The 10,330-nt window shown below is 48.5% G+C and overlaps 1 protein-coding gene across 7 annotated transcripts in view; it reads left to right on the forward strand.

The window, feature by feature from the left end:
* The window catches only part of PRR5L (proline rich 5 like), a 131,187-nt gene extending 126,991 nt beyond the window's left edge, over positions 1-4,196 (forward strand). For all 7 annotated transcript variants that reach the window (XM_006195033.3, XM_032488479.1, XM_032488477.1 and 4 more), the window contains one exon: positions 1,399-4,196. In XM_006195033.3, the coding sequence (XP_006195095.2) occupies positions 1,399-1,793 (395 nt within the window). In that variant the 3' untranslated portion in view covers positions 1,794-4,196. The remainder of the gene's footprint in view (positions 1-1,398) is intronic.
* The last annotated feature ends 6,134 nt before the right edge of the window (positions 4,197-10,330 follow it).

Raw genomic sequence — 10,330 nt, forward strand, 5'->3', positions numbered from 1 at the left:
GGATGTCGTTAGTTCAGTTATGTGAGACGCTCAGAGTAGCGGCTTGAAGCTCTTCAATGCATGTGTGCTGGCTCTTAGTTTATTGTCATTCTGTGACCCTTCTTGTTACACCGCACCCCGCCACCCCACACACAGGTGCACAGGACAGCGACTTGGTCCTGACCCCCTCTTCATCTTCACAGAGGTCATGTTCACTCAGAGGGCCCCAGCCACTACCAAGGCCCAGGTGACTCCACGGTCTTCATATCCCAGAAGCTTTTTTTCTCATTATGAAAGATGCGTGCACGTGAAATGAAATTGGGGGAAAAATACATATGGATAAAAAAGAAGCTTTAAAAATCGCTAGTCATCCTTCTACTATTATCAATATTTTGATGTCTAGATCTCTTGGTTTTTATACATGTGTGGATGTATGTGGTGTAACCCCATTTTGTTGAAAAAAGGAGAAAATTGCATATAATGATACTGTTTGTATTCTGCTGTCGTCACCAAATATTGTGCTGTGAACATCTCCTTACGCTCCCCTCAGTATTCTTTGAAAATACACAAATTTCTATCTTTAGCCATATGTCTTTCCCCAGCTTCAAAATTGCATATCCATCTGTGGAGGGGTGCATCTCAGACTCCGTGTGGCCGGAGGCGAGCTGCTGCTTCTGCCCCCCAGCCGCAGCCCCTCCCACTGTCTCCCTCTGCCTCATCATCTGGACCCCTCCCTGCCCCGCCCCCTCCCTGGAAGCCTTACTTGCTGGCTCCTGTGGTGTCAGGCTGGTGTCCCCAGCCCACCCTCTTCCTCACCTTTCCCTCGTCACCACCACAGCTCTAGTTCCTGCCCTGCTCACCTCGGCTCTGATGTTGGTGCTGATTTTTTCCACATGTAATCCATACTTACTTCAGAAAATCATGCATGAGCCTTCTTCCTGGCTCTCCCCACTCTGGCCCCTCAGGCTCCAACCCTGCCCGCTCCTGCCAGGTAACTCTTCCTGAAGCACAGCCTCCACCCTGCCCTTCGATCTGCAGAGCTACCTGCCCCCACTGCCCCAAGTCTTGTCTGAGGGGTCGCAGATGGTCCCACCTGGCCTTCCAGGGCCCTCCCGTGACGTGGCTCATCCTGCCTGCCTGGGCACGTTCTGCACCATTGCACGTCCTCAGTGCTCCAGCCGGGCTGTGGCGGTCTCTGCATCGTGCTCGGGCTGCTCTTGTTGCTCTGGACACTGTCACCCCCGCTCAGTGACATTGCGGCAGTGCACACACACATCGCCAAGTTCTTCCCTTGCGTTTCAGGGCTGCCTCTAAAGCTGCCCCCGAAGGGGGAGCCACCACCTCCCAAACTGATTCTGAGTTTCGGGCCCTCGCCCTCCCCTCCCCAGTTACAGCCTTCAGCTGGTCTTTCTCTTGCAGCCAGGCGCCACTCCAGGGTCCGGCCCAAGGTCACTCTCCTGAACTACGCCACCCCAGTGGCCACCATCAGCCGGCCTCTGAACGAGATGGCCCTGACCCCTCTGACGGAGCAAGAGGGGGAGGCCTACCTGGAGAAGTGTGGCAGCGTCCGGCGACACACGGTGGCCAACGCCCACTCCGACATCCAGCTGCTGGCCATGGCCACCATGATGCACTCAGGCTTAGGAGAGGAGCCTAGCAGTGAGGACAAGGGCCTGCGCCTGCCGCCCAGCTTCCCGCCGCCCCACCGGCAGTGCTCCAGCGAGCCCAACATCACCGACAGCCCGGAGGGGCCGGAGGAGGTGGCAGCGGGCAGCCAGGAGGACTCGGAGCTGAACTGTGCTTCCCTCAGCTGAGCACCCGCCTCCGGGTCTTTTGGCTTCGGCCTAGCAACCAGGATGAGGGCGGCTTCGTCCTGAGGATCACCATGGGGGCTCTCCCTTTGGGGAATGCTGCCTTCTGCCTTTTCGGGTACAGGCCTGGTCTTAGTGCTCTATGGGAAATCCCCGTCATAAACCCCAACCCTTTGCGGCCACACTGACCTGACTGCCTAATGTTCACCTTCTGACTTTCAGTCTTGCCCGCCGGACTCCCCTCAGCTCCTCCTCTCTGGGCTTTTCCCCTCAGATACTGGACTATCTGATGCTCCCAACCACCTGCCCCAGGGCCCCTGGTGTTACTGTAGCAGGAGGTTGTCCAAGCCACACGCAAAGCCAGCAGGGCTGTGTTGGCAGATGGAGTTCCCCTCTAGGTTCTGGTGATACAGAAGCTGATGGGTGAAAGGAGGCGGGCGGGAGGTGCCCTCCTCCCTCGTCTTGTGTGGTGTGAAAGTAGCTGCAGCCCCTCCCAAGCCTGACTCTGGGGACGCATCCTTCGCTTTTAGAATTACCAGGAGAGAGTTGCCCCACTGGCGGGTGTGGATGCACCCTCACCTTTAGCCAGACCCTACATGCTGCCTTTGGCTCTGGGCCCAGGAGGGCCACATGGCTGGAGGAACCCCATCTTTGACGAAGTCTCAGTGTCCCCCTCTCAGCCCCCCTCCACAGCTCGAGGAACTAACCTCCCTGGTGGAGTAGCTGGTGCCTTCCTCCCTCTCTCATTTCAGAGATGGACCGTTTTCCTGTTGTGGGGGTGGGGCCAGCTGATACCCACCAACTAGTCTGTGCCTGGATTTGACTTGAATTTTTTAAATGTGCATCATTTCAAAAATAAATTGCTTGCAAATATTTACACGTAGGATCTTGCACCGCTCATTTCCCATGGGGTGTGTCTTCAAACTGAAAAATCAGCAACGCCCCCCTGCAGGCAAGGAGACTGGCAGTGGTGGGCGGGGAGGAGAGGCTGCAGAGCTCCAGGATGGCCTGTGTTTGTGAGTGTCGCGGGTTATAGGAGAAGCTGCACTGTGGTAGGGAGAATCAGCTTGCCTCGTGAGCAGAGAGTCCTAGCAAGAGGGATGGCTCAGTGTTTCACAGTGGGGGGGAAAACTGTGGCGACGTGGGCAGGACCTTCTGAAGAGATGTTCATTCCCTGTGGTTAAAGAAGTGCCCAGAGTGCCTGGAATTTCTAACCTGTGGGGTCTCAAGTTGCACTTGGGGGCAGCAGGCTTTGGCACTACGCTGTATAGATTCTCAGCACTGCTCCCTCTACTCAAGCCTGGGGTTTTTCTCTCCTTTGACCCCCTGTTCTGTTTATATTTGTCTGTTGGCCCCACGGATAACAGCTCTAGAAAAAAGAGAAGGCCCCTGGACCCTCTGGCACCTTCTAGGTTTCCTGTTAGTCTTTGGAAACTTTATTTATGAAATGTCAGAGACGTGAGCCAGCTTGGCTTCCATTATGGCAGGAGGTGACCGGGAGAGGATGAGGACAGTTTAAGCTGCCAGCAGGGGAAGAGCTCTAAGCTCATCTAAATCTTGACGGCATCTCCCTTCTGATTTGAAATATGACTGGAGTCGTGCTTTTGATGGCTTGTAATTTGGAAATTTTGTTTTAAAAGTTGTTTCATTTTCATCCTTCTAAGAGAGTGATGGATGAGAAATGTCCAAAGGAGATCTTCCTAGAGTCTCAGACAAAAAATAATCTCTATTGTATGTGTTGGATAAAATCCACAAATTCACTAACATGCATTAGCAAATGGAATATCAGGAGGTAACAACATGATGATTTATTTAACTGATGGCTTCTGTCCTCACTGGTCCACTTAGCACTTGGGACTTGTATTTATTGATCCAGGCAAGGTAATTAATCATGCTTGGGTTTCCTTTTTTAGTTTACAACATTAATGACATATGTTTTTAAATGCTTTTTCCATATACTAAATGCCCCTGATGAGGACAGCAGACATCAGTTAAATATGTAAGCTCTTAGGTTGAGAATGGGAGTGTCAGTACAGGCCCTGTGTACTTAATTGCCAATGACTGTTAGCCAGGTTACAACTTTACCTTTGATGCACACGCCTGATATTTGTATAGTAAATATTTAACACTGTACATATAAGGACTGTGTTGATGTTTAAGAGCATTCTAGCCATCAGCGCTATTCCAAGAGCGACCGCCATGGTGTTTTTAAACGCTCTTTCTCCTCTTCGTGAGATGAAGATTCATTTTTGTTATTTAAGCTAGGATCTTCCTGTGGCTGAGGTTTAATGACAGGAAACGATCATGGCTCTTAAACTCCGAGTGAGCTCACAAACCAGAAACCTCTCATGCTGCCGGTTTCCAAGACAGATTCAATAAACATCATTTTGTATGTGTTACCCTGTTCCCAGGCTGTGTGTCTTGACTGAATTTGCAAGTGCAGCGGGTCCGATAGATCTTTCAAGCATCCTGTGTGAGGAGCCTGCCTTCCCTGCCTCCACGTCCCATTTCCTTTTGCCCCCACCCCAGGGTTAGGCAGCAGCCTGACCTCAGGCAGTCTGCCCTGGGCTTTGCTTGCCATCCTTGTCTGGATTGGCAAGTCATTTCCTAGAGAAACAGCCTGTCTGTGGAGCTTGGAATATACTGAAGTCTGAGAAGGCAAGGGTTCTTCTGAAGCCAGCTTGGTCTCTTTTCCGGACTGTTTGCCCTGGAGGGAACACTTACCGTATATACTCGTGGACTGTCTCCTCACATACTCCCCTTTGGTTCTGTTTGGCAGAGGCAATCTATAATATTTTACTCTCTGCGTATATTCTCCTGGGAGGGCTGGGGCAGTGTTAGCCTGAGGCCTCTGAGGGCTGCGTGAGAGCCTTCAAAGAGGTGTGAACTGAACTGATTGAGAGTTCTGGAGGAGGTAAAGGAGAGTGTTCATATTTTCTGCTGAGCCTTCAGAGGCTGTAAGTATGACCTATGAACAGAAGTGTTCTGCCTCGGTAGTTTCACACCATCGGTGCCCCACCTGTATTCACTCATCCAGACACTCATCTTCCCATCAAATATTTGTGGAATTGCCACTGCATTGTAGACACGTTTCTGGGTGCTGGGGATGCCGTGATGGACAGATGACCTGGGTGCCTGCTCTTTGGGAGCTTACAGTTGAAAGGGGGAAGGCTGGCAATCTGGTCGTTTCAAATAACCAACAACACTGGGCAAAATAAAATGGCCAAATGCGGCGACTAGAGAGAGGGTGATGAGAGGGTGACCCAAGGTCAGGTGGATAGAGAAGGTCTGTCTGAAATTGACCCAGGCTGAGACCCGTGTGAGCAGGAGCCAGCCTTATGATCTGCTCTTGTTCCTGCTCGCCGCCGTAACACATGACCACGGATGAGTGTCTTAAAACAGCACGCATTTATTATCTAACAGTTCTGTAGGCTGGAAGTCTGACCTGGGTCTCACTGGGCTAAAATCCAGGTGTTGGCAGGGCTGCCTTCCTTTCTGGAGGGTCCAGGGAAGAATCCACTTCCTTGCCTTTCCCAGCTTCTCGCAGGCTGCCCCTATCTCTTGGTTTGCAGCCCTCTCCATCTTCAATGCCAGCAACAGTGGATTGAGAACCTTACACACTGCGTCACCCCGTCCTCGATCCTACTTCCCTTTTCCACTTTTAAAGACCCTTGTGATTCCATTGGGCCCACCAGGATCATCTTCATCTCAAGATTTCTGTGGGCACTGCCTCTCTGCCCCCTCTGCTGATGTTTCAGTAGGAGAAAGTCCAGCCAAGTGGTGCTGGGGACCTCAGGAAGATGAGGCTGCATCTGGCGGGTGGGTGCTGGTCTCAGTGTCCAGGGACACTGGTCTGCCTGGTCTAGGGGTGTGTTAAGCCCAGACTCCCACGGTGACCATGATTCTGGAGTCTCCACTCAAATCTTCCTTCCCGACCCATATGCCTGCCAGGCCCTCATCATCCACTGTCTGGACTTCTACGGCTTGGTACTTCCTGGGTTTGTCTCCAGATTCCATTTCTCCCTATGGACACCCCTCAGCTGATGTTTCTAAAATGCCATCCCTGCCCAAAACTTCTCCCTGACTTCCAATAAAATCCACACACCTGAACTTGACTTCAGGGTCTTTCCCAAGCTGACCCCCACCTATCTTTCCTGCCTCGTTTACCGCTCTCTGGCTGTTCCTTGTCCCAGGATGCTGACTTCCGCCTCCGCCCCCTCCGCCTTGCTCCTGTGGCTCCTTCTGACTTATCCCGGTAGAAGGAGCACTTCTGCCTCTACATAGTCTGAGGTGCTGTCCTAGTAAGGCAAGGATGTGCAGGATTTCTGTTTGCATGCCTGGGGCCTAGCGGTACAGAGTGCGTCGAATGAATGAATGAGGTGGTGATAATTCTGATCTCTACCCACCTCTCCCAGGAATTTTCAGAAAGGACCTTCACCCCCCTCCTTTCTCCCTAGGTGGGGACCTTCCCTGTGATGCTTCTCTAAGCATGTTCCAGCTGAGGCTGTGGGGGCAGGTGACCCTGTGAACACAGGTGGGGGCCAGGTCTGAGCCCTCCTGCAGCCCTGCCCCTTCCTGCTCCAGCCAGTGGCTGCCGTGTCCCTGCACAGTCACCCCCTGTGCACGGGGCTGCTGCTTTGCTCCTGAGCCAGCCACCTCTTTCTTGGCCCCTTTCTGTCTGTAGTGAGAAATTCCTTCGGAGCCTGGACCATGCGCCTGAGGGAGAGAGAGCCCCTGTGGTCTGAAGCAAGACTGAGCAGCCCAGGCCCACGTGCTCGGGCAAGGACATCCTCGTCCTAACCCCCGGCACTCACAATCCAGCACAAGGGCGACTCTAGTGCTGCTGCCCTGGTGTGCCCAGCTCTGTGCTGGCCCTCATGGCAACCTTGCGAGGCAGGCATCCTCTTGTTTTGCAGATGGGGAAACTGAGACTTGTGTTCCTTAAAGAGTAGAGCTGGGACTCGACCCCAGCTGCTTTCACCCCAAGTCCAGTGGTCACCCCTATCTATTCTGTAGGGTATCCTGGCTTGATAGCAAATGAGCATGCAAAACAGACAGACCAGGGGCATACTCTCCTCTGCCTGCTGCAAGGTGAGATGGTTTCAGGGTTTCCAGAAAAGTGCAGAAAACAAAGCTGCCTCTCTTACTCTTCTCTAGGCACTTCTAGAAAACCTCCTAGCATAGGGAGTAGGGGTGGGGGGACCCTGGTGTCCTGGATAGTGAATTTCTTATGTAGAAAAGATTTCAATGAATTTTTTCAATGAATTGTTTATCTTTAAAAGTTAGTAAGTTTAAATTCAGCTTTAAAAATATTTTAATAAGTTTAATAATTAGTAATCATTTAATACATGATATAATTTTGTCTTTGAAATCAATATTCCAATTTAAGATACAAGTTAAAACTTTTAGGCTTTTAAGTTCAGCTTACAAATTTTATTATTCTATTTATAAGTCTAGAAGATTGTAGCAGTAATTTTGGAGGAGGCTTTGAAAAATGCGTGGTTCTATTTACAAGCTTAGCTCAGCACTTCAAGTGCTTTTAAATGCATTTATAAATTTATTTGTTGCTTTTTTAAGTACTTCAGTTTTTCTGACAGCATACAGAGTCTTCCCCAATCCTAAGTTCTTATAGAAACTAATAAATTAAACTTATAAATAAGGGAAACTTTAAGTGTTTTTATACTCTACTTAAACTTAGATGTCACCATAAAAAAAATCACAAGTCTGAATTAATTACTCAATTATACATTTTAAAGTGGAGCTATAAAACTGTCATTCTAACGGGTCTCATTCTCTTAAATATCATGTGTGTGAAAAACCAAATACGCACAGATTCCTTCCTAACATAAAAATATTTAAATCTTTCTCCAGTTAAGCCTAAATCTCTCTGGTGTTTTGGTTGTTAAACTATTGTCTCAGCTTGGAGCCTTTTCTGTATTTTGGGACGCTAGGGCTGGGATTCTGCACACCACACATCTGTCTTCTTAGCTGGGTCCCTGTTAGCCCTGCCAGTAGGGGGGCGCTAGAGGGAGCCTGGGAGGCTGGTGGAGTGAGATGAGATGCGCTCATCTCTCCTTCCTGCCTTGTCAGTGTTGCACTGGCAGTAGCTCGCTCCAGTTTACAAGTTTTCCTTCCTCCCAGAACCCGTCTCAGCATTCCACACCCCACCCCCGCCCACCCCAGAGCGCGCCGCACCGGTTGACCTGGGCCCTGCTTAGAAGTCCGCTGTCCAGCTCTCAACGCCCCTCCTCCAACCCTCTATACCTCAGTCATCCCCAACTCTTCCTTTTGTTTCCCCACTACCAAGGGGAGTAGTTGCTTTGTGTGGTTAATTCTGTGATTCCTCATTTCCACTCTTTGCCATTTCATTGGTCCAATACCTGACTAATAACTCTTTGTATTAAATCCTCTCTGTTAAAATGATGGATGTGGCTTGTGCCCCTGACTAGACTCAGACTGATGAGCAGGGTTGAAAACTACACATCCACTAAAGAACACAGTAACCATCTCAGTTAACCAAGGTTACTCATTATCAGAAATTTCCTTTGGATGTGAGACAGAGACCTGCAGACTCTGAGTGATTCTTCTCATGTAACCTAAGGAAACCATAGTATTTCAAGTAATTCTGGTGATTGTTCCTCAACATTTTTGAAATTACCAGTGAAGCCTACTTGATTCTTGTCAGCAGCCCCAAGAGACACTGGGTGCTATTTATGATCACTTAGTCAATGACTTCATCACCTAAAAGAAGTATAAGACAATTGCCTGCTTCTTCATCCTTCTGCCTTCAGAAGTATGCTTTCCCCACCTAAGTCACTCATTAAATTGATTCTTAACTTCCTTGGTTCTTCTGGCCGAAGTCTAATCACCTTTGGGAAGAATCCTAAGCAGGCTCCTGAATTCTTTCATATTCTTAGGAACACATAACTTTTAACAAATACCCAAACTTCAGTCTGATATCAGTTAGATATCTCAGATAGCTTTGTCTGGGGTCCAACTTATGAGGTCATTCCATTCTTTGTAGACTGAACTAGGATCAAGTCAATTGCTTGCCAAAAGAAACTTCTGCTGCCCACTTCAAGGCTTTTGAGAAAGGGCTCAGTAAGTGGAAACAGCATGCGGCTTCTGGTTCTGGCCATAGGGAAATAGCTCGTATCAGATTAAACTTTCTGCCAAAATAATTATAAAAGCTGGATAAAATATATAAACCAGCTGTTGAAGGAACTGGAGAGCACCCAGTGCAGGCAGAATCTGAACTAGGATAATCCCAAAGAGAAGGGAAACAAATTAGGCAAAACTTCATATTCATCCTGGCTTTTCCAGAGGGTTTTTCCCCAAATCACTGGTAGGAGTGGAGGTGGGTGGAAGTCGGTGATAGCAGCAAGCAGCAGTGTTACTGGGCTGAGATCAGAATTTAAGGCTGCCAGAGTTGCTGGAACTTGAAGGGAGAATGATGGAGAGAACTGGATAAGGAATCTGCGTACTAGTTCCCTTAAGTTTTTGGCTGAATCCCAATCTGAGTATGCAGTGAGAACTCCAAGAAACCCAGCAGAAAACAGCAGCTGTTGCAGAAAGCATGCGGAGGAGACAGAGGTTCAAGTCCCACTGAAAGTGGAGGGACTCTGGCAAACATTCTGGGCTTTTGGTTGAGGCCCAGGAAGGGCCACATTCTGGGAGTAAGGGTTATGCCCAGTAGCAAGAAGGTAGACTAAAACAATGATTATCAGAAACTACATTAAATGTAAATGAACTAAACACTCCAATGAAAAGACAGAGATGGCCAGACTAGATTAAAAAATAACAACATGCTGTTTATAAGAGACACACTTTAAATCATAGGACACAGAATGATTGAAAATAAAATGATGGAGAACATATACCATGTAAATGCTAGCAAAAGAAATTTGGTGTTGCTAATTTAGAACTATGCAAATTTCATAATGATAAAAGGTCAAAAGAAAGATGTATGTTGTAATACATAACTTATCATTTATTAGTCATTAACTACATGCCAAGGACCACTCTAAGTACTTCATGTTCATTGTTTTGTGTATTCCTCTGAGAAATTTTATGAAGTAAAATTTATCATACTCATTAGATGAAGAAATTGAAACTCAAAGAGATTGAGCAATTTGCCTAAGATCACATAACTAGAAAACGATAGAGACAAGATTTAAATCTAGTGCTGTCTGACCCAAAGAGTTTTTAATCACTGCTTTGCTTTCTAAGCACCATATTGCTTGTGGTATGCTTGCCTGAACCAATTGGTGAGGCCCCTGAAAGCACAGGAGTATATTTTAACCTAAGGGGAGGATATTCTATGGGATCTCCTGGAACTCTGGGCTGGAAACCCTTCAAGAAATAAGGTCCTAAGATAGAACTAAGGTCTGCCTGACTCTCTCTTACACACACACACACACACACAATGTGCACATGCACGCGCGCGCGCGCACACACACACACACACACACAAGCTTCTGTGTAAATGCTCTGCTCTCCAAACACATGATTCCCCAAAAGGTACAGGGACCTTCTAGTTC

Source organism: Camelus ferus, chromosome 10, assembly GCF_009834535.1.
Source record: "Camelus ferus isolate YT-003-E chromosome 10, BCGSAC_Cfer_1.0, whole genome shotgun sequence".
In the NCBI taxonomy this organism is placed as follows: domain Eukaryota; kingdom Metazoa; phylum Chordata; class Mammalia; order Artiodactyla; family Camelidae; genus Camelus; species Camelus ferus.